At 44.1% G+C, this 24,675-nt stretch overlaps 2 protein-coding genes across 2 annotated transcripts in view; both read left to right on the forward strand.

Annotated features, from left to right (window-relative positions):
• Window positions 1-2,295, forward strand: part of GPATCH1 (G-patch domain containing 1) — a 35,194-nt gene extending 32,899 nt beyond the window's left edge. The window contains exons 19-20 of the mRNA XM_081032379.1: window positions 319-467; window positions 2,022-2,295. Of these exons, the coding sequence (XP_080888505.1) occupies window positions 319-467; window positions 2,022-2,052 (180 nt within the window). The 3' untranslated portion in view covers window positions 2,053-2,295. The remainder of the gene's footprint in view (window positions 1-318; window positions 468-2,021) is intronic.
• A 1,018-nt stretch (window positions 2,296-3,313) lies between these two features.
• The window catches only part of WDR88 (WD repeat domain 88), a gene marked incomplete at both ends in the record, with an annotated part of 32,656 nt that continues 11,294 nt past the window's right edge, over window positions 3,314-24,675 (forward strand). The window contains 8 exons of the mRNA XM_081031488.1: window positions 3,314-3,622; window positions 8,336-8,446; window positions 9,637-9,725; window positions 10,345-10,408; window positions 13,988-14,126; window positions 15,844-15,973; window positions 22,545-22,732; window positions 24,386-24,468. Coding sequence (XP_080887614.1) covers window positions 3,314-3,622; window positions 8,336-8,446; window positions 9,637-9,725; window positions 10,345-10,408; window positions 13,988-14,126; window positions 15,844-15,973; window positions 22,545-22,732; window positions 24,386-24,468 — 1,113 coding nt within the window. The remainder of the gene's footprint in view (window positions 3,623-8,335; window positions 8,447-9,636; window positions 9,726-10,344; window positions 10,409-13,987; window positions 14,127-15,843; window positions 15,974-22,544; window positions 22,733-24,385; window positions 24,469-24,675) is intronic.

Genomic DNA, 24,675 nt, shown 5'->3' on the forward strand with positions numbered 1-24,675 from the left:
GGCAGGGGTCACCTTCGATAAGATGGGGGCTAAGTGTCAAGGCGGTACCCTGCCTGTATCTGCTTGGTTCTGCTGTGTCTGTCACTAGAGGATCGATTCTCTGCATGTGTGCATGGTGGAGAGTGTGCCCAGCTGTATGTTTCTAGTCTGTCCCATACTACGTTAAGGCGCACTCCAAATGAGGTTGTTTTTGTTTTTAAAAGACTCCAGCCATCAAGTGTCTCATTAGCCTGTTATTGTACTGAACTAGGGAAGGAAACACCTGCGTGTGTGTGTATCTGTCTGCCACCAACTTTTTCTTTTTCTTTTTTTTTTAAGAAAAAGAAACACCGGAAGCACAGACACAAAGGAAAGCAAAAGAATAAAAAATCAGAGAAAAGTAGTAGTTCTGAGAGTACCGACAGCAGTGATAGCCAGAGTGATGAAGAAGGGACAGCAGACTTGTCACCTCAGGAGCTGCTGAGACGGTAGGCAACGGGAGACAGTGGTTTTCAGAAACCGTTCAAAGGCTCATTAAAATCTTGATGTATTTACTTTGAGGCGAATGTCAGAAATGATACATTTGCATACTAATTAGTCTTTTTTAAAAAGTTAATTTTTAATTACATAATTAATATGTGACTATGTTATCATTGTGAAAATTCATACCTTATAGATAAAACTTAAAGTGGCCCCTGACCAATTCCCTAAACCTCTCATCTTTCCACAGTAAGCTCTGCCGTCAGTTTCATATGTAACTTTCTTTTTTTTTTTTTTTTTAAAGATTTTATTGGGGAAGGGGAACAGGACTTTATTGGGGAACAGTGTGTACTTCCAGGGTTTTTTTTTTTCCAAGTCAAGTTGTCCTTTTCAATCTTAGTTGTGGAGGGTGCCATTCAGCTTCAAGTTGTTGTCCTTTCAGTGTTAGTTGTGGAGGGCGCAGCTCAGCTCCAGGTCCAGTTGCCGTTGCTAGATGCAGGGGGCGCTGCCCACCATCCCTTGCGGGACTTGAGGAGTTGAACTGGCAACCTTGTGGCTGAGAGCCCACTGGCCCATGTGGGAATTGAACCGGCAGCCTTTGGAGTTAGGAGCACAGAACTCTAAGCACCTGAGCCACTGGGCTAGCCCCCTCATATGTAACTTTCAAGAATTTTTTGCACAGCCACACTCACGTAACATACATATACACACATTTTGTTATGCATTTTTAATATAAATAATACAAGTTTATGTAGCGTAACTCTATAGGGTATGAACAGTTAGAATGAAGAAATACTGCCCAATTGTTTCCAAAAGTAGCGGTATCCATTTAAATTATGAAAGCACCCATTATTATATCAGTTAACAAACCATACAGAAATGTTTGCCAGTATGATGGCTAAAGAATGGTATCTCGTTTGAATTTGTATTTCCCAGAGTGTTAATGATGTTGAGCATCCTTTCTTGTGTGTCTCAGCCTTTGCCACGTGTAAATAGCTTGCTCATGTCCTTTGCAGTGTTCTGTTTTCTTTTAGGTCGTTTTATTGGTTTTTAGGTACCATTTTACTGATTTCTAGGAATGAAAAATAATAATTCTGGGTATTAATCCTTTGTGTTTTAGTGTGTTACCTATTATACGATTTTAACTATTTTTTTTGTATAGAAGCTTTAATTTTTGATGCACTCAATTTTACCAGTTTTCTTTATTGGTATGTTTTACATTTTTGTCTTTTGAAGGCCTTCCCTAACTCAAGATTTTATATATGCATATAAATTATGCTCATGTCTTTATAGTTTTGTTTTTGTTTAATTTATTTGGATTTTGCTTTGTTTTTTGTTGTTTTTTTTTTTGCAAACAGAGTAGGGTAGACATTACTTTGTCTTTCTCCAAATGGATAGCCATCTGTATTAGTCAGGGTGAGTATAAGATAGCTGCACTTAAAAAGAACCTCTACATCCCAGCGGCGTAACAGTGGCATAAGTGAAGCATTAAGAAAATTGAACTGTCTAGTTTTTCAGTTCACATCTAACTTTCCTTCTGTCTCTTTTATATCCTTTTCCAGGTTAAAACGTCTTCCACTGAGGAGGCAGTAATTGAATTCTGCCTTGGCCTGTCCCGATACCACATTTCTATGATGGAAGCCCGTTGATTACTCAGTTTAATACAGTGTACAGATCATATTTATATGTAAATTCATGCTGTAAAATAATTTTTAAAACCTATACATTTCAAAGGCTGCCTTGGAAGGCTGAAGAAATTGGTTTCTATTTTTAACTTCAGTTAGTGTCTAGGAAAACATTCAGACTGTACAGTTCAATTAAAATGAAATTTTTCTATTTTCTGCTTGATTTTATATTTCCTGAAACTTTAAAAAAGACATGAAAAGTGATGAGTTTTCCCTGGTTTTGTTATGAAGAAAGCCCAGTCCACAGAAGGACAGTGGGATTTATTTCAGGACATGTACCAGAGAGAGGTGGTCCCTTGCTCTGGCTCCTGCAGTTTCCATGGGAGTGTGGCTCCTCCCTCTGGTGGTTGATGGTGGTGCCCAGGAGTCCAGTGTGGCACAGTGCCAGGGTCCTGGCAGGTGGCCCCAGCCTCTCTAAGTAGATGTCACCAAAGTGTCTGAGGCACTCAGAGAAAGAGTGAGAGTGTATGTGCCCACTCTTTGCTCTGAGGCTGCCCTCACGTGCACTGATGAGACCTTTGAGAAAAGTACAGGTTTTTTACATTATCAAAGTAACATTATAAAAAGTCAGAACAATTTTAAAAGGACAAAGAAAGAAGAAAAGTACTTTTACCTACTCAGAGATAACAACCCTTAATATTTTTGAATATCTGTCCAGTCTTTTTCTAGCAGTGGGACTGCTACCCGACTAAAAGTGACATTTTGTTCTGTTATTTTCATTAGCATTGTGACAGATATTTCATTCCTGCTATTATATATTGTGTCTTTCTGGCCCTAATAGCTGCATCTTAATTCATCCAGGGCCGATTCTCTAAGTGACTGACTATTTGTCTGTTGTTGACATGAAGTGGGTTGGCTGGGAAGCCCTACACAGGCAAGAGGACACACGGAAATCTTGGGAAAGGGAGCCAGGAAGACACAAGGAAGGGAGGTTGCTAGGATGAGGGCGCTGGTTTCACACGCTTTCACACAGGTTGTTCCTTTTGTGCTTAGAACTCGAAGCCACTTTTCTGGTTGTAACCTCTCCTCTGCGATGAGAGGAGGCAGCGAGATCTCCCGGCACAGGGAGGGCAGGTCGGTGCCGAGCGCTGGGTGTGGGGGCGTGGGCGCGTGGCGCCGCCGTTTGCGGTCAGGCCCGGGTGCAGGCCACTGCCAGGCGGGGCTCTGAGATGGCCTCTCAGGCACCATACGCCCCCACGTCCCCTAAAGCCCAAGACAAGGACAAGAAGACAGAGCCCCAGGGACTTAACATGCAGCGCCCCTTGGCCTGGGCCGCGGATGTCGCGCCTGAGCCCTACCGGGTGCCCTGGCCAGCCTTGATCAAGGCCTATGGCCACTTACACCGGCAGCTCTTGGAGGGGCGGCGGGCACGGATTCTGCCCCCCCTAAATCCCCTGCACGTGGACGAGGACTTACCACTACCCGAGAAGCTGATGACTGAAAAGGAGTTCCGGGGCAACCAGGAGGCCGTGTCCAAGGTCACGATCACCTTCAGGGGGAGGGGGCGGTGGCTTGTTCCCCACACGTGGGGAGGACACAAGCTGCGAGAGGACCCACGAGAGACCCACCTGTCTTTGCTAAGACCCCCAGTGAAACTCTGGGCCCAGTCACCTGCCGGAGGCACACCTCCGGCTAAAGCTTGGAAGTGGCTGCCTAGGAGGACATGCTGCTGTCCTCCTGGGCTTCCCACTGTCATTTCTGGGGAAATGGCTGTCCAGGGGTGGTGGGGGTGGGATGGGGTGGGGAGGAGGACTATTCCAAAGCCACTACCCGGCTCCAACCCAGACCCTGCGGTCTCCGGCCGAACCTCTCAAATGTCCCCATGGTGACACTCCCAAGTGCATGCCCCAGGTTCAGTGAAGGGGTCCTCTCTACCCATTAAACAGAGCACAGAAGCAACAGAAAACTTAGAATAATAAAAAAATAAAAACCTAATGATACTACTTTGAGAGACATCGCATTGCTTAAACAAAGGCTGGCAGCTGGAAAGAGGAAATAATCTGTGCACAGAGAGAATCCACCGGAATGAGAAAGAGGATGTCCAAAACCAAACCCTCTACAAAGGCTTTAACATCAGAGTGGAGGAGTGACACAGAATATCAGACAAGTTCACGGGATTCTCTGAGAACTCAGAGAAAAAAAAATAAAACACTAATTATGAGAGAAAAGGTAAGGGGCATATAGGAGAGATTCAGATGAGCCAATACACACATAAGAGGTGTGGAGAGGAGGAGGAAAGAAATACAGCAGGAAACAATGAAGAAAGTCTCCCTGGGCTGAGGAAAGACTGGAATGAGTGCTCACGTGGAAAGAGATGTGAAGTTCACTGCAAGATTGCAGGGAAATCAGACCTACACTGAATGCCTGCATTCATTGCGAGGATAGGAGCAAAGCTGTCCCACACACAAGTGGAAAAGCCTGGGATCCGCTTGAGATCGTGGCTCCTCCAGCCATCAGAGACCTGGGAGCAAGGTCCACAACTGGGATTGCCGACTGGCTGACTGTCCTGTCCTCGTCTCTGTTGCCCCTCAACTGGGGTCTCCATAAGGAAGGCTGAAGAAAAAGCAGAGTGTGCGCCAGGGCTTTGCTGTGCTTTTAGTTCTACTTATTCTGATTTTCAGGTAAAATGGCAGGAGAGCACAGATGTTGTGTTTTAGTTTATATTCTGTATAGAACATCCCCAAGATTCAATAGATATGTGTGTTTTTTTAACAAAAGTTGCCCTATCATCTCTGTCCCTCAACTGCCCTATTTTCCCCTACAGAGGCAACAAATGTTTCTTGTTTCCTCTGTAGCCTTCCAGAGATATTTTATGCATTTACCAGCACATACTCGAACATGTTTGTCCCCCCTTTTTTACATAGAGGCATAGACTCCTTCTGCACCTGGTTTTAATTTTTTCTTTTCTTTTTTTTTTTTTACTTAGTATATTTTACAGCTCTTCCCATATCAATGAAGAACTCGCTTCCTTGTTCTTTTTCATGGATAGAATCCCATCAGCTAGCTGTCCCCTGATGAAGTTAACCAGTCACCCGTGGATACACATTCAGGTGCCTTATGATTTTTTTGGCCTGAGGTTTTTATGATGCATGAGATTGACAGAAGTTGAGAAGTTCTCTAAGGCTCTTAGAGGGAAGGTTGTGATCTAAGAATTCTCTACCTGGCCAAACTGGTTATGTCCGATAAAGGCAACAGAAAGGCGTTTTCTTCAGAGTTGCAAAGACTCAGAAAGGATGCTTCTCTCTGAGGAACACGGGAGCACTCTGCCCAACAACTAAGAAATCAGAATTTAGGAACTCAAGTAAGAAAGGACGATTTCGAATAAACGGGAGCAGTGACTGACGATATACCTCGGAGGTGTGTCTACAGCGAGGTTAATGGGATTGTGTCGCTCAATGAAAATGGCCCATGTCACAATTTTAAACAATACTTGGCTCAAAACCTTTCCCTGGCTTTCTGGAACATTAAAGAGGAAGACCGTGGCCTTCCAGGCCATTTCGAATCTGGCTCATCTCCCTGTTCTTTTTCTCTCCGACTTGATTTTCAGGCAGGCCCTCTGGTATCTTCGTTGTCACCTCCGGTCACGGTCTGCGCTGCTCCGCCCCCCCCCCGCCCCCCCCACCCCCTTCGCCCGGGGAGGCTCTCCGTGGCCGCCAGTCTAACGCAGCCCTCTCACGTGCCTCTTTTTCACAGCTCTTGCCGTGACCTGGCACCATGTCCTGGCCATTTGGTGGCTGCCTCCCTCTCCCACGCCGGCCCCTCAGAGCAGGAACCTGTCCCCCCCCCCCCCCCGTGGCACCGACACGCCCACCGGCGCACCCCTCCCGGGTGGGGGTCTTTGCTCCTCGCTTCCGGGGCACCTGGATCAAGGCCCGACCAGGGGAGGCGCTCGAGACGTGTTAATACTTGTCGAACGAATGAAGGAACGCTACGTATATGAAAGAACTGCCGTAAATTGTTCTGTGTTTACAAAAATGGGACAGTCGTTTTCGTTAGCGCCTCCGAAAAGAAGTCCATGCGCTTGGAACTTCTCTCCGCAGCTCCGCTGGGTCCCTTTCTCTAATGGACAACCCCCCCCCCCCAGGGCGCCCCGCCACACCGCAGCAGAACTCCCAACCGCTCCTGCCTGTGTCCCACATTTCCTCCCTTCCCTTCATTCCCCAGACACCCCCACCCCACCGTGGATGCCATGCGGGAGGGGGGTTAGTGGAACATTTTAGGCTTGCTCTTTCTATCCCTTTTTAAAAACACTGCCTTATTGAGATAATTCACACATCACACAATTCTCCAATATAAAGTGTACAGTTCAATGGTTTTTAGTGTATTCACAGTTATACAACCAGGACCATAATCATTTTAGGACATTTCATCATCCCAAAAGAAACCCCATCCCCATTAGCAATCATTCTCCATTTCCCCTCAAACCACCCGCCCAACTCGAGGCAACTATTAATTTACTTTCTGTGTATAGAATTGTCTATTCTGGACCTTTCATAGAAATAGGATCAAACAATATTTAGTCTTTGGTGACTGGCTCCTTTTCCTCAGTATAATATCTTCAAGGTTCATCCATGTTGTGTGTACTTCATTTTTTTAAAAAGTATATGTATGTATTTTTTAAAAACAGACTTTATTTTTTAGAACAGTTTTCGATAGATCCGTAGCAAAATTGAGAGGAAGATGCAGAGATCTCCCCTATATCCTCCGCCCTCACACATGCATGCCTTTCCCATTATCAATATGCCCCACTGAATGAAATAATTGGAACAATGGATGAGCCTACAATGACACCCAAAGTCCATCATAGCTTAGTTCACTCCTGGTGGTGTACTTTCTATCGGTTTGGACAAAGGTGTAATGACATGTATCATGGTATCATAAAGAATCATTGCACTGTGCTAACATTTCCCTGTGTTCCACCTGTTCATCCCTTCAAACCCTCCAAACATCTGGCAACCACTGATTTTTTTCTTGTCTCCATAGTTTTTCCTTTTCCAGCATGTCATATATTAGGATACATACAGTATGTGGCCTTTTCAGACTGGCTTCTTTCACTTAGAAAAGTAGCTGTACTATTTTGCGTTCCCACCAGCAATGAATGAGAGTTCCTATTACTCCACATCCTTGCTAACATTTGGTGGTGTCAGTGTTCTGGATGTTGGCCAATCAAGTATTTTTATCGTAGTTTGAATTTGCAAATCCCTAACGACACATGATGTGAAACATCTTTTCACATGCTTATTTGCTATCCATATATCTTGTTTTGTGAAGTGTCTCTTAAGGTGGTTGGCCCATTTTTTAAACATGTTTATTTTCTTATTGTTAAGCTTTGAGACTTCTGTGTATACAGTGGTCTCTTGGTATCCTCAGGGGGATTGGTTCCAGGACCCCCCTCCCCAATACCAAAATCCATGGATGCTGAAGTTCCTATGTAAAATGGCATAGGATTTGCACATAATCTAGGCACGTCCTCTCATAAACTTTAAATCATCTCTACATTCCATCTCCACATTACTTAGAATACCTAACTACATAGTACACATCAGCAACAACATAACCTTTCTTTTTTTGATCTGTGGTTGAATCAACAGATGGGAACCCTGAAGATGTGAAGGGCCAACTCTACTTTGGATAATTCTCCCTCCCCCCCGCCCCCTCCCTGCCCTTCTTCCACCTTCCCCCTGCGACCTCTGCATTAGGAGCACTGCGCTCCAACCACCTGAGCCACTGGGCTGGCCCCGAAATTGGGAATTTTGAATGGTCCACATTTCTTCTTTTTCAAGATTGTTTTGGCTATTGTGCTTCTTTTGAGTTTTCCTATAAATTTTAGGGTCAGCTTGTCAATTTCAGAAAGAAGTCAGCTGGGATTTTGATGGGATAGGATTGAATCTGCTGATCAGTTGAGAGAGTATCTTAAAAATGGTAAGACTGCTAATCTATGAACATAGATGTTTTGCCATTTACTTAGGTATTTTTAAATTTCTTTCAACAATGGTTTGTAATTTTCAGAGTATACATTTTACACTTTTTTTGGTTAAATTTATTTCTGTTTCGATGCTTTTGTAAATGGAATGTTTTTCTTATTTTTTTCTAGATTGTTCGTTGCAAATGTAGAGAAATACAATTGATTTTTAAAACACTGATCTTGTATTCTGCAACCTGCTACTCATTCAGTCTCTCATTTTTTTCAGGTCCCATTTCAAGTTCTGACTGGACACCAGCACATTGTGAGTTCCTGTCACTTCTGTGTGGATGACACAAAGCTCCTCAGTGGCTCCTATGACTGCACCGTGAAGCTGTGGGTAGGTGGCCCTGTGTAGGTGGAACCGAAACATCCTGTAAACTTATGTCACCACTTGTGGAGAGTCCCCCATACTCTCATGAATGCCATGAGTTTCCCGGCATTCAAGGATCACAAAGACTAGAAAAGGCCTTTCTGAGCAAAGGGTAGGGAGGAAAAGCAACATGAGGGTTTACACTAGTGTCAAGTCACCAGAGAGAGATGAAGTCAGTGTAGCTGCTGTTAGCCTGTTGATTTGGAAACAGTGGGAGCAGGGGATGGAGACCACTGGATTGGAAGCTCCTCATCTTTTGTTGGAGGGCCGAGGGTCCCCGCTGTGACTAGGGCCTAGCTGAGGTGTCTGAGTTTGTAATCTCTTTGGATATCCTTCTCATTTAGAAAAATGAGTTCTATCCACGGGGATGGCATGGCCAAGCCTGGTGATCACAGAGGACAGAAAAGTGGCCAGGCTTGGGCCCTGTCCGTGAGGGGTGGTTAGGAGAGGCAGACTGAGCACGGATCAGCGCCCCAGGGTGTAGGAAGTAGGGACACAAGGAATGGGGGTGTGATGGTCAGCAAAGGTTGCAGAGAGGCGGTCACCGAGAACTCTTTTGCAGCCTTCTGGGCATAGGCAGCAGACCCTGGAAGACCTGTTTGGGGGGCATTGCTTGCCAGTCAGGAGTAGGTAAGGAAGGAGCAGGGATGGAGGGTGGCAATCAGGGGCCAGGCCACGGATGACCATGTGGCTGGGGCCGGGCTCATGGGGGAGGAGAGTCAGTTCTGAGTTTTGTCATCTCCTCTGGCTTCAGGATCAGGAGGGGGACAGGGTGGAATGAGTCAAGGCTGGTTCCTGGGTTCCGATTCAAGTAACTGGATGGAGGATACTCCTGCACCCTCCAGATGACCTTGGAGGAGCTTCTTCTGTGGCATAAGTGGGTACCAAAGCCAGGCAGACTAGGCAGGAGGGTTTGGGGACTGTCCAAGTGGTTCAGGCCCCCACATTTGGGACCCACTAGCTGTGCCACGCTGGGCGGCTACATGACCTGCTGGGTGGGGAAGTCCTTCCTCCTTTTGAACTGATTGACAGTCATAGGACCATGTGGTTCTCCTAAATCGTAGAGAAGCTCAGGGCTGATGTTGAACTCAGGTCACAACCGCAGTGCATGCCTCCGTGACCTCTCGCTCACGCTCCCTCTCTCCTGTTGATTTAAGGATGCTGTGGATGGATCTATCATTCGGGATTTTGAACCCCGGCCCAAAGCTCCTGTTGTGGAGTGCAGTGTCACAGCTGACAGCAGAAGGTGACCTGTTCTTCATTTTACGTTGGTCAGGAAAAGTGAGAATGGAGAGGCCGGCCAGGGCATAGCACGCCGGCCGGCGACAGTGTAGTAAACACAATATGGGCTTTTAACTTTCATGGAAATGTATCTTATACAGAGGAGAAAGATTGCCATGGAAACATGCCATATAACAAGACAAAGGTACATTTTTATTATTTTACTAGATGTACAAAAGAAACATTTCAGGATGAAGTGAGCTATTAAAGTGGTTTCTTGCAAAAAGATAGACTCATGAGCAGAAGTGATGGCTCCTTGTGAGCTGTAGATAGATAGCTCCTTAGAAGAAGATGGTCAGGTATAGAGCAGAAGACATGATACCTTTAAAGGCCGTAAACATGAAAGAACATGTTTGGATGGCCGAGGGAGTGGGGAACAGCATGGTGCTGTAGTGCTTTTGTGTTAGATTCTCTCTGTTTCCAGTGAGAACCCACCACCTTCCAGGGAGTCTCATGAAGCATCTTTAGAGAGATTCCAGTATTATTTGCAATCTCGGTCTTAAATTATCAAAATTTTCTATGGGGAAATCATATGCATAACTGTCTCTGTCATAAAGACCCTATGCTTGTCGTTTTACTTCCAGAATTATTGCAGCAGCCTACGACAAAACACTGAGGACTTGGGACCTTGAAACAGGCAAGCTGTTGGTAAATATGTCTTGACTGGGCTTTAGGGAGCCTTGGGCTGGGTGTGGGGTGGGAAAAGAAGCCAATTTTCCAGGAAACAATTTTCTCGGGGATCCAAGATGATGGAGGGTGGGCATCGGGGTAGGAAAGCTTTCCAGAGCAAGCAGAAGGAGGGCTTCTACTTGATGGATGGGAGGGTTGGATACACGGAAACAAGTGGGACAGGGCCAGAGGGCTGGGGCGGGGACATGGCATTTCAGTCTGAGAGAAAGAGCTCGTCCCTTGTGGGGTGTTTGGATTTGATGAGGCAGGAAGTAGCGCTGAGATCATGGGACAAAGGCTGTGTAGCCAAAGCATGAGGTTTCTGGCCCGTCCCAATCCATTGTCCATCTTAGAGGGGCCACCACCCATCCATCCAAACTGCCCCGAGACCCCCTCTGCCTCCTGCCTCCAGCCCAGGCAGTCCCCGCCCCGCTCAGGTGCCTCTCCACGATCTCCTGTCCCTTCCCAGCGGCCCTTCCCCCAGCAACTCCTCATCACCAGTCTTCTCCCTTCCCCCTCTTTCCTCTCCTTAAATAAACAACCTTTCTCTTAGTGCAAAGATCAATTTATATTCATTGTAAAATATTTTTAGAAAGACAAGATAAGCCAAGATTAAAAAAAACAAAGACCGTACGACAACCCCCAGAGATTATAGTTAACATCTTGCTGTCTCTTTTCCTGTTTACACGCGGTTACATATGAACACAGGCAAGTCTGTTCTGTTAACAACATAGTATCATTTATGCATACTTCCTGGATCCTGACTTTTCTCTCACTTAACAACAAGTGGTGAATAACATGAACATCATCTTTTTTGATGGACACGATTCCAAGGGATGGGTAGGTCATGCCGTATTTCACCATTCCCTGTTACAGGACATTAAGGCTGTTTTCACTTTTCTCTATCATAAACAATGATACAAGGAGGGAAGTTTGCATATACTTTTTTATACACATGCTCCAATATTTTTGTCTATATAGCTGGATTTTATTGCTAATTTGGTATAGACACATGGTGCTTTTAAAATTAACCTCCCATAATCTGTGCCAACTCATACCCTAGGCACTGGAGGAGAGCCCACCGTCTCCCACCCTCACATGCCAGCTATCAAGGTGAAAAATGAGACTAGCATTGATTCTGCCTGACTTGGAGCATTTTTTCAAATGTTTATTTCATCTCCTGTAAGTTTCCTGCTCTTGTCTCTAGCCAGCTTTTCTGTTTGGGATCTTTCTTTCTCTTCTTTAAACTTGTTTTAGTACTTTGATTTATTTTTGTTGCACAAGCCATCCATGCCACTTGCCAACTATAGGGCTGAATTAATTATCCACTACTGCTTGACAAATGACTCCAAATCTTAGCAGCTTCAAACAATATACATTTATGATCTCACACAGTTTCTGACAGTCAGAAATCTAGGAGCAGCTTATTCTGTCTCAGGTCCCTTGTGAGGTCATAGTTAAGATGTTACCTGGCGGTGCAATCATCTGAAGGCTCAACTAGGGCTGAAGGATCCCCTTCCAAGATGACGTACTCACCTGGCTGTTGGCAGGAGGCCTCAGATCGTCTCCACATGAGTCTTTCTATAGAGCTGTTTGAGTGTCCCCAGGACATAGCCATTCACCACCTCTCACCTACCCCTCTCCTGCAAGTAATCCAAGAGAGAGCAAGGAGGAAGCCATGGTTTCTTCTGTGACCTAGTCATAGACTGTCACTTCTGCCATATTTTATTCATTAGAAGCGAGTCACTACGTCGAACCCACACGCAAGAGGCAGGGAATTCGTCTCCACCTTCTGGAAGGAGGACTGTCAGAGATTTGCTGGGCTTATTTTAAAACTGTCACAATGGCAATATCATGATTTATTTATTTATTTATTTATTTATTATTTTTTTTTTTTTTACCTTAACAAATGTTTTATTTTTTTATCATACACACAGTGTACATTTCAAAGTTGATTTCCCTCTCTGGGTCACCTGCTAGATAATTAAAGCCACATTTGTCACAAATCTAACAAGTGTGTGTGGACCCCCATGGTATACATTTACCTCTTGGTTTTATTTTATTTTTCCTCTGCTGTGATTTCGTGACTCATTTTCTTCTGTTGGATACTATGCAATTTTAAGACATCTTAAACCCTTTTTAGAACAATGCAAGGTATAAATAAATTTTGAAGATAAAAAGATTTGCTGTGGTTAACACGGTTCACGAACACAATGCACCAGCAACTCCATACACAGTTTTAGTCCCTCTCAATTTTCTGGTGTTATGTGGATGCGTGCTAAATGTATAAGATCCACAATTACACTGAACTCATAATTAAGTGAGGCAAGCGTATAAATGATAGCACTTGCTTTTATTCTTCAAGGCTTGAATGATGCAAGACCAGGGAAACTGGCAGGGTGACTGGTCACTATATGAGGCTTCTAATATTGTCGTCATCGCATAGTCTTCACTTTAGGAGAAAAACCAACCATGGGTCCAACAAAAATGCAGGCATCTTCAGATAAAGTGTGTTGAATGCTACGGAGCAGTCATCAGATACTAAGGAGGTATTTGCAGCTTTCATCCTCAACTGCAGAAGCTGTGTCTGGTTGAACAACTTTGGTGTACACTTCTTCAGCAAAGTCGATGCTCTGGAATCTGAGTTCTGTAGGAAAGGTGTACTTGGTCAGCCACTCCAGCAGTGGCAGGTCCATGTTATTCCCAGCAAAGTAATACTGAGGGGCATGGATGTGTGTATCCACCAGTCCGGGCATGAAGAACTCATGTTGGCTCAGTTCTCTTATTTCACATGGTTTGAAGCAAAATTCTTTGGCCAGCCTTTCTTCTTGAGATGCTTCTTCTAAAAACATTATTTTGCCGCTGTCGCTCACGCCGAGGAGGTGCTCCCGCAGCACCTCCATGGGGCAGGTCCACGTGGAGTGGATGAACGTCCCTCGGAAGACGTGCGCCAGGGGCGGCATCGGGGCGGCACACATGGCAGCGGCGAGGGCAGCGCGGCGTCCGCGGGCCGCGCCAGGCGCAGGGCGAGGAGACGCGGAGAGGGTGACGGCGACGCGGGAGGCCGCGGAACCGCCACCGGCTCCAGCCCGGTCCCAATATCATGATTTATAACACAGAGAATGTTGAGTAGCTCATTGTCCCCTTCTTGTGGTTTGGTGCCAGGCTTCCCCAGGAGACTGTGAGCTGCCTGAGGGCCTGGGCTGTATAGTGTCTCATCTACAGTGCCAGGCAATAACCACTCGTTTCCCAAAGTGAACAGCTGGCCATTACTAGAACCTTGCTGTCAGTTCTGCTGGGTGCTCTCCCTTTCCTCATTTATCTGTCCTGGACGCAGACTAATTAAGCACATTTATTAAATAAATTAATTAAAACCAAACAAACTTGAAAATTCAGTTTCTTTTTGCACTAGGCCATTATAAGTGCTCAATGGCCACATGTGGCCAGTGGCTAGCATATTGGACAGTGCAAAGATGGAACATTTTCGTGGTCACAGAAAGTTCTACTGGACAGCTGGGCTAGAGAGAACACAACCTTTTAATTGTTGCCCTATTTCAGTGGAAAATCAGTCATGAAAACTTCGTAGTCTCCTGTCAGTTTTCTCCTGATGGTAAATACGTGGTCTCTGGCTTGGATGTGGATTGTGGAATCTGTGTAACAGATGCAGAAAGTGCCACGACTGTGTCACACGTTAAAGGTGAGTTTGCATGGGTTCCCTGCTCTGTTCTGTCTGCCATGGTAACAGCCGCTCGTCATTGGACTGATTGTGATGTTTGATTGCTTTATTTGCTGAAACTATAATGGTCTGAGCCACATAATTAAAGATGGGACACTGACTGATAATACCACAGGCAGTTAAAACTAAGACTGGTCCTCATCAGTTAAACTTTTCCGTTCAGTCTTGTGCTTGTAATAAATGAAACAATGTTCTGCTCACATAGACATTTAAAGCCCAATCTTATACTGAGTGGAGGCTCAGCCTGCTTGATGTTTTTTTTTAAAGATTTTATTGGGGAAGGGGAGCAGGACTTTATTGGGGAACAGTGTGTACTTCCAGGCCTTTTTTTTCCAAGTTGTCCTTTCAATCTTAGTTGTGGAGGGTGCCATTCAGCTTCAAGTTGTTGTCCTTTCAGTCTTAGTTGTGGAAGGCGCAGCTCAGCTCCAGGTCCAGTTGCCGTTGCTAGTTGCAGGGGGCCCACCCACCATCCCTTGCGGGAGTCGAAACTGGCAAACCTTGTGGTTGAGAGGACACGCTCCAACCAACTGAGCCATCCCGGAGGCAGCTCAGCTCAAGGTGCCGTGTTCAATCTTAGTTGCAGGGGGTGGAGCCCACCATCCCTTGCAGGACTCCAGGAATTAAACCGGCAACCTTGTGGTTGAGAGCCCACTGGCCCATGTGGGAATGGAACCGGCAGCCTTCGGAGTTAGGAGCATGGAGCTCTAACCGCCTGAGCCACCAGGCCAGCCCCTTGACGTTTTTATTTGTATTTTTTAAAATATAAAATTAGTAATTATTGTATGTCAGTTTCCTGATTATGATACTCTATGTCATGCAAGATGCTACCATTGGGGAAAACCGGGCATACAGGGTCTCTCTGTGTTACTCTTACAACCGCACGTCAGTTGACAGTTAGCTCAAAATAAAAAGTTAAAAAAATACATAATGTTTGTAAAAAATTTTCGTAAGTATGAAAGCCAAAAGTGAAAGGCAGCTCTACCTGTCCTGTCTCTTCCCCGGAGGTGCCTGTTACTAACAATATGTTGCTGGGTAGCCTTTCTGAACTGTGTGTGTGTGTGTGTGTGTGTGTGTGTGTGTGTGTATGTGCGTGCGCACGCAAATACACACACAATGCTACTTCTTTTAGGTGTTTAGGTTTATTTTTATTAACATGGAACCATGATATGTGCCGTGCCTCACAGCTTGCATGTTTCCCTTACTGGGTCATCTCCTGCTCTGTGTCCTCACTCTCCAGGTTCTAGCTGCGCACCATGCTTCTCCATGTCCCGTTCCAACTCCAGGCCATTGTACATGCTTTCCTTCTGCCTGGAGCATTCTTCCTGTTCTGCTTCCGTTGCTAACTTTTCCGGCCCTTCCTCAACCTCTCAGGGCTGTGCCAGGCTTCTCCTGGCCAGCCTTGCCGTACCTTGCCCTCCTCTCACGGCCCCTGGCATGCTGTGGGTCGTTGCCTGCTCAGCGGGGACAGGAAGTGGTTTGATGGTGCTCCTTGTTCACAGCCTGGCACGTGGTAGGCACTGAGGAATGTTGGTGTGAGTGAATTATCCCTAGTGAAAATGAGAATTGTGTTTCCAGAATACGGTCGCTATGGGGGGAGTCGTGTGAAGCGTGTGGTCACGTGAAGCTTGTGACTTGGAATGTGGAATGTGTGTAACGAGTCACTTTCTCTGTGCCTCAGGTCATCACAAAAGCTCAGTCACCGCCTGCTGCTTTGACTCTGACAGCCAGAAGGTGGCTTCCGTCTCGTTGGACAAGAGCATCAAGATCTGGGATGTTACATCCCAGACCACACTGCTCACCATTGCCAAGTGAGGAGGGCGCCTGGGAGGCTGGAGCACCCTACAGCAGGGGGGTGGGCAGGGCCCCGTCCACGCCCTCCTGGATTCGGCCTGCACACCTTCAGCTTTCGAGCCAGCATCCACAGGGGGCATCGCCAACTTGGTCATGGGTGCTAAGAGGAGGCTGGATAGGGAGAAAGGAAAGGAGGAAGGCAGGCAGCGGTGGCTTGTGGGCTGGGCTGGGCCTCAGGTGCATTTGTTTCAATGTGAGCCAACACTGGAAAATATCGTGCAGAGGCCCCCTGCCAAAATGCAACTTTCTAGTGTCTCCTGCAAAATGGGAAGGTCTGATCATCCAGAGCCTGCAAGGGTCACCTTGTAGGTGGCCACCACCAGAAGGGTGGCCAGTCCTGTACAGTGGGCCCTGGAGTCAGGATCCCAGAATGTGTAAAGGCTCTGTCACCCCGCCTGCTCCGTTCAACTATGAGCCCTGCTGGCCTGGGCCAGGCTTCCCATGGGGGTGTGGCCAGATATTAAAGGTGTGCAGGTTCCCATCCCGTGTGACCTCGGACCTCAGTTTCCTCGTCTGCAAACTGGGCAGAGGTGAGGCCTGACTAAGATACAACGCACAGAGGCCCATAGCACAGGCCCATGGAGGGTGCTCAGCCTGTGCTCTGTTACTGAGAGTGACTCCCAGGGGAAGCTGGTTTGGGAGGTGCTGTGGGTGCCCCCGCTGCCCCAGGGAGGCCTGCACTGCTCCTTAGAGAAGCTCCTTAGAGAAGCAGAGGTGCCCACAGCTCCAGCTGTGAGCAAGTGTCGTGATCCTCTCCATTCTGTTGCCCCAATGGGAATGGAAACAAAAATAAGAGAAATGTCTATTGGTATTTTTGATTGACCTGAATTTAAGATTTTTCCGGAAATGTAGCTTTCAGCAAGAAAATATCGAGGCAAGGATTTTCAGTGCTATAGGACAGGGCTGGCTTCATGGTGTACACCCTCTCAGGTCACACTGGGGCCCACACTCAGAGGGGCCCCCCACTTGATTGAATGCTCTGAGGTCAACGTCCTGAAATTCGTAGTTTTTAAGTATGGACCTTGCATGTTTTTATTTCAAAAATATGTAATTTACTTTTTAAAAACATAAAGCATACAACACATGCTTTTGTACTTAAAAAAGTACAAAAGAATATATAGTGAAAAATCTCTTTTGTAACCACTCAGTTTTCCCAGAAGCCATCACTTTTTTCCTTTTCTTTCTTTCTTTCTTTCTTTCTTTCTTTCTTTCTTTCTTTCTTTCTTTCTTTCTTTCTTTCTTTCTTTCTTTCTTTCTTTCTTTCTCTCTCTCTCTCTCTCTCTCTCTCTCTCTCTCTCTCTCTCTCTCTCTCTCTCTCTCTTTCTTTCTTTCTTTCTTTCTTTCTTTCTTCTTTCCTGCCTTCTTTCCTTTCTTCCTTTCTTCTTTAACAGCTTTATTGAAGTGTAATTCACACACCATACAATTCACCCATTTATAGTGTACACTTCAGAGGTTTGTGGGATATTAAATTATTATTTTTTAAATTGCCATTTTAACCATTTGTAAGTTAATTCACTGATAATAATTACATTTGTAATATTGTACAACCAAAACCACTATCTATTTAAAAAACCCATTCATCATCCCAAACAGAAACTCAGTACCCATTAAACAATAATTCCCCATTCCCCTAACCCTAACCCTAACTTCTATTCTACTTTCTGCCTCTATGAATTTGCTCATACTAGATATTTCTTTCTTTTTTTTTAATTCAAGTTTATTGCGGTGACAATTGTTAGTAAAGTTACATAGATTTCAGATGTACAATTCTGTAATATATCATCTATATACCATGTTTCCCTGAAAATAAGACCTAACCAGAAAATAAGCCCTAGCATGATTTTTCAGGATGCTTGTAATCTAAAATAAGCCCTACCGTATTTCCCCCAAAATAAGACTGGGTCTTATGTTAATTATTGCTCCAAAAGACACATTAGGGCTCATTTTATATTACCAGCATCCTGAGAAATCATGCCAGTCAGTGCTTATTTTCCATTTAGGTCTTATTTTCGGGGAAACATGGTATCACATTTTGTGTTCTTCACCCAGAACACCCAGAGTTCTCTTCCCATCTCCATATATTTGACTGTCCCTCATCTACCATCCCTCTTCCCCCTTACCCTCTGGTAGCCACTAAACTATTGTCTGGGTCTATGAGGTTTTGTTTCTTCATTTGTTTGTCTTGTTCTTTTGTTGTTTTCAGTTTTATATACCACATATCAGTGAAATCATAGGGTTCTCTGCTTTTTCTGTGGGACTTATTTCACTTAGCATAATAATCTCAAGATCCATCCATGTTGTTGCAAATGGCACTATTTTATCTTTTCTTATGGCAGAATGGTATTCCATTGTGTATATATACCACAACTTCTTTATCCATTCATTCATCTATCGAAGGACACTGGTTGTTTCCATGTCTTGGCCACCATACATAAAGCTGCAATGAACGTTGGAGCACATATGTCTATATGGATAAGTGTTTTCAGATTTTTTTGGTATATACCCAGCAGAGGGACTGCTGGGTCATATGGTAATTCTATTCTTAATTTTTTGAGGAGCCTCCACACTGCCTTCCATAGCGGCTGCACCAATCTGCATTCCCACCAACAGTGTATGAGGGTTCCTTTTTTTCCACAGCCTCTCCAACATTTGTTATTATTTGTCTTGTGGATGATAGCCATTCTAACTGGTCTGAGGTGATATCTCATTGTGATTTTTATTTGCATTTCTCTGATGATTACTAATGCTGAGCATTTTTTCATATCATACTAGATATTTCATGTAAGTGGAATCATGCATTTATTTGTCCTTTTGCATCTGGCTTATTTCATTTAGCATAATTTTTAAGGATTACCCATGTTATAGGAATGAACAAAATTCCATTGTATGTATGTATCACATTTTGTTTATCCATCTGTCGATGGACACTTTAAAAAATATCTTTTAGCGGTTGTAAATAATATTGCAATTTGCAATTGGCATACAAGTATCTGTTCAAGTCCCTGCTTTCAATTCTTTTGGCTATATACCTAGGAGTGGAATTTGTGGATCAAATGGTAATACTATGTATAGCTTTTTGAGGAACTGGGACCTTGCATTTTAATTTTGCACTGGGCCCTGCAAGTTATGTGCCTGGTCTTCCTAGAGGATTTTTTTTTTAATTTATTGGGGTGACAATTGTTAGTGAAATTACGTAGATTTGAGGTGTACAATTCTGTATTATATCATCTATAAATCCCATTGTGTGTTCACCACCCAGAGTCAGTTCTCCTTCCATCACCATATATTTGATCGCTAGAGGATTTTGAAAATTCATTATTTCAACTGATTTTGAAGCTTGCGAGAAGTAAACGTAAGTACTTTGTTATAATTTTTTTTGGCTTCACTGTCCAACATAATTTATAAAATTCAAGAGGAGAAGGAAAGTATTACATTTACCCATACTTTTGCTTACCATGTTCTGTCTTCCTTTCTGAAGCTCCAAGTTTCATTTTTTTACTGTTTTCTTTCTGTTTAGAAAAACTTCCTTTAGTCATTCTTTTAGGGTAAGTCTGAGGGAAATGAATTCTCTTACTTTTTCTTCATCTGAAAATGTCTTGATTTTCCTTTAATTCCTAAAGGATATTGTTTGATATAGAAATCTGGGTTGACCATTTTCTTTCTCTTTCAGTATTTGAAAACTGTCATGTCACTTTCTCTGTCCTCCATAATTTCTAACGAGAAATACACTGTCATTCAAATTGTTTTCCCTTTATAGGTAAGGTGTCATTTCTCTCTTGTTGCTTTCAAGATTTTTTCTTTGTCTTTAGTTTTCAGATGTCTAATTATGATATGTTTGGTGTAGATTTCTTTGAGTGTATCCTATTTGGAAACACTTTTTTTTTTTTAAATCTATAGGTTTATGTCTTTTGCCAAATATGGTAAAATTTCAGGCATAATTTCTTTGATTACTTTTTCAGCCCCACCCTGTTTCTCCTTTCCTTTTCGAGCTCTGATGAAACAAATGTTTGGCTATTTTGTTGTAGTCCCACAGGTTCCTGAGGCTCTGTTCTTTTTTTTTTAATTCTATTTTTTGGATAGGTTAATTTATATTGTCTGCCTTCATATTCACCAATGCTTTCCTCTGTCCTCTCCACTGAGTTTCTAATTTTGATTACTGTATTTTTCAATTCTAAAATTTTCATTTGATCATTCTTTATATCTTCTATTTCTTTGCTGAAGCTTTCTATCTATTTGTATGTTTCAAGCATGATTATAATTGTCCATCAAAGCACTTGTATGATAGCTGCTTAAAAATCCTTGTCAGATAATACTAAGATCTATGTCATCTTAGTGTTGGCATCTGTTGATTATTTTTCTCATGTATATTGAAACTGTGTTTCCCCGAAAATAAGACCTAGCTGGACAATCAGCTCTAATGCGTCTTTTGGAGCAAATATTAATGTAAGACCCGATATTATATTATATTATATTAATTATATATATTATATTATATTATATTACATTACATTACATTACATTACATTACATTACATTATATTATATTATATTATATTATATTATATTATATTATACCCAGTCTTTATATTATAGTAAAATGAGACCGGGTCTTATATTAATTTTTGCTCTCAAAGACACAGTAGAGTTGATTGTCCAGCTAGGTCTTAGGGAAACACAGAATTTTCTGGGAAACACAAAATTTTCTGGCTCTTAGTGTGATGAGTGATTTTCAGTTCTGTCCTGGACCTTTCGGTTATTACATTACAAGACTTTGTCTTACTTAAATCTTTTGTTTTAACATACCACCTCATTACAGCCTGGCAAGGGTGGCAGTCTAGGCTCCCCTCTTGGCTTTTGCTCACAGGGATGGGGATAAAACTGAAGTTTCCCCCCCAAAATATTTGGCTGGACTAAGGTGGGTATTGTCTAAAGGTGTTCTGTTTTGTTAGGCTCTCCCTTTGGCTAGGGAGAACAGCTTTACTTGGAAGCCTTTTTTGTTCCCTGTTTTTTGGGGGGTTATGAGCTTTCCCAGCACTCAGTACAGGATATATGAAGCAAAAAGAAAACCCTAGGGATTCACAGCATGCCATCCTTGGGTCCCAAGAGCCCTAGCTGGTCCTCCTTCTTCTCTCTACTTTTCAGAGTCTTCTGCTTGCTTTATAAATGCCCAGGGTTGTTAGCTGTCCTTAGCAGGAGGAACAGAGTGAAGAGCATTGACTTCATCTTGTCCAGACATGCAAGTGCAACATATGCATTTCCCCCAAACTTTTGTACTCAGTAAAATGGTCTTTTGTGAGAAGAGGAATTTACTTGAAATGAGAGGCCATCCTGGAAAATAGAGCTAGCCCTGGTTTAAACTCCAATGATAGTTCCTGGATTCTGGAGAGGTTTTTTTTTTTAAATCTGTCTCCAGGTTTTAACACCAATGACAGTGTCTGGATGGCAGTGTCCTTAAGGATGTCCTTGGGATGGTTCTTAGCCCAAAAGGCACAGAGATTTGGAAAGTTTTACCATGGACACTCCTGGAAAGTTGACTTTTTTTTGCCTTTGATCTTACTCAGTTTGTGCTTTTCAAAGAACTGAAACAGAGTCCACAACTCTGACCTGAGCTGTAGAAAACAGTAGTATTCATCCTTTTCCTCAGGTAAAATGATTGATTTTATGACCCAGCCTACACAGAGATGCTCATTTATGTTTGTAGCCTCACTTGAAAATTCTGTGTATAGCAGGAGATGAAAATCATGGGGAAATTACTTTGAGGAACAAACAAACCAAAAAGCAGCAAAATACTGACAGATTCTTTTTTTTTCTTTTCAAAACAAGGAGACATTTCAAAATTGAGACTGGAGAACCCCAAACTCTATTATTAATAATTAACTGCACACAATTGACACCTGCTTTAATGACACTGAAGACAGATGAGGAGAGAGGGAGAGAAAAAAAGAGAGAGCAGATGGGGTGAAGGGAAGTAGGAGTAAGTGAGAGAGGGGTGGGAGAGGAGAGCAGAGGAGAAGTAGAGACAAAGGAGGCAGAGTGTGAACAGGAGAGGCCACTTTGTAAGTATGATCCAGCACCAAACCTGAAGGGCTATTAGTTCATTGACCAACACTGACAGCTTTTCCAGCTGCTCTTTTCCCTTAAGCCTCAAGCTGCTCTGAATAGTGCAGTGGTTCTCAACTAGCGGCAATGTCTGGAGACATTTTTGGTTGTCACAACTGGGCGTGAGGGCTACTGGCATCCAGTGGGTAGAGCCCAGGGAGGCTGCCAAACATATTACAACGTACAGGACAGCCCCCTACCACAAAGAATTATTCAGCACAAAATGTCAGTATGATTAAGAAATCTTGGACTAGTGTGACCTAGTCAGAGCAATTCATATTTGGATCAGTGATATGTAGGCAGTGATTGAAGGAATGATGTCCATTGACTCCAATGGCCCTTTCCCTTGTCCCCCCTCCTTTTTATGTGTGTCCTCAGATTTTCCAGGGTCGGAGTACTAATGCGTGTACCCTTCCATCTGTGTTTCAGGGCGCACACCAATGCAATCTCAAACTGCTGTTTTACCTTCAGTGGCCATTTCCTGTGTACAAGCTCTTGGGATAAAACCTTAAAAATATGGAATGTCCATACAGGGGAGTTTCGAAACCGTGGAGCCTGTGTAACTCTGATGAAGGGCCATGACGGTTCTGTGAGCTCCTGCCACTTTGCCAGAGATAGTGAGTAATAAATACAAAAAAGGATATTCTGTCTCCATGGGATTGCTGGGTTAGAGCTCCTCATGTTTCATTCGCATAGACTTTCCTTAGTCCAGAGAGGTAATGTCCAATGATGCTGACAGTGAAGGTGGATTTATCCATGGGAACAAAAAGCCAAGAGAGGATATTCATAGGCACAAGTTTGCACGTGACAGACACTCAGCTCAATGTAGTTTAAGCAAACAAAAGACATTTGTTAACTTCTGTAATGGGAAAGTTCAGGAGCAGGTCTCACTCTAGGGGTCAGACACTCAGACAAAGCCGTCAGAGAGACAACTCTCCAACTCTGCCTCTCAGGTCAGCTTTTCTCTGATTTGGCGTTTCTCCTCAAGGAGGCAAAGATGGCCTCTGGTGGTCCAGGACAAGAGCAGTTCTGGTCGCTGGCGATCCTGAAGAAAAGAGACACGCTCCCTCTGATGGTGACAGCACAAGTCCCAGGGAATATTCCCATTGGCTCAGCTTAGATCGCGTGCCCACCTCTGAACCAATCATTTTAGCGGAGGATGAAATGTTCTGATTGGCCAGTTCTGAGTGACTTGCCTACCCCCCAGAGCTAGAGGCTAGGGTCAGTACCTTCTGAACCAGAGGGACTGAGAATAGGGGAGGGGTGTTTTCCCATGGGAAATTGGGATGCTATTTCCAGACGAAGGGCCATGGGTGCAAGCAGAGGCAATGACAGGAAGCTGCCATGGCAGCTGACCCCAGTGGGGGAAGTGACTGCTCCTGACACCCAGGAGCCAAATGTTACACTCCTCCATCCTTAAGGAGTGTGTGTATGGTGGGGCTGGGGGTGGGGGTGGGGGATGGGGGGCACCCAGCCAGTACACATGCATCAGTGCCTGACTTGAGAAATGCTAGGGTGCTTCTGAACAACTTTGCCTCTTCAGAAGCAGCCTTTGTGTAAGTCAGACCTCACTGTCCTTGGATTTATTGGGTTCAGAGTTGCACACAGTTAATCATCACTCTTTGCAGGTTCTGTACTTGTAAATTTGTCTACTGGCTAAAATTTCTTTGTAACCCTAAAGTGAATACTCTTGACACTTTTGTAAGAGTAAACCCTGAAGTGATTACTCTTGGTCACTCGTGGATGTGCGACGTGCAGTGGAAAGTTTGAGTTAGCCTATGCACACGTTCCCAGCTGGAGTTGAACAAGGCGGCCTGCTGCCTTCTAGTTTCATCTCTCTTATCATAAAATGTCCTTTTTGTGGTCTATTTAGTGCAATTTGAGCTTTTTGTTGGGGATTTTGCTGTTGGAAATGCCCCCTTAGCATAGTGCTGAAGTGTTGCCCAGCATTCATAAACGCAAGAAGGCTGTTCTGTGCCTTAATGAAATGTGTCCAGAATCTCACAGGAACCTAACCCTGTGTTTTCCTTAGGAAGATGGTTCAGTTTTTGCTAATTCATTGTTTGCGACAACTTTATGGAATATAATTACCATTCATAATGTAATTGGTTGGGGGTCGTGGCACCACCAAGAAGAGATTTGAGTGTCCTCAGAGTGAGCCAGGGAGGCACCTCACAAATGCTTCCCCAGCCCGCTTTGACCTCACCATAGGAGGCAGCAGTTGGCTGGGGAGGATGATCCCCTCGAGACTCTTTCATTTTGTGTTGCAGCATCTTTTCTTGTGTCTGGAGGGTTCGACAGGACTGTGGCTATTTGGGATGTAGGAGAAGGCTACCGGAAGCTCTCCTTAAAGGTACCAAAGCCTGTATTAGATAGAGGATCTGAGCTCCATTCCTTAGTCATTCCATGCTGGGTGCTGTGATGGGAATACAGCAGTGGGTGAGACGGACCTAGATGTCTCCTTGCAGCAGACATCTCTGTAGGGAAGGGCAGACAAGAAACCAACAAACAAATCATCAACACTGATGAGTGAAATGGAGAAAGCACAACAACGTGACGT

This window comes from Rhinolophus hipposideros (genome assembly GCF_964194185.1).
Source record: "Rhinolophus hipposideros genome assembly, chromosome: 21".
NCBI lineage: Eukaryota > Metazoa > Chordata > Mammalia > Chiroptera > Rhinolophidae > Rhinolophus > Rhinolophus hipposideros.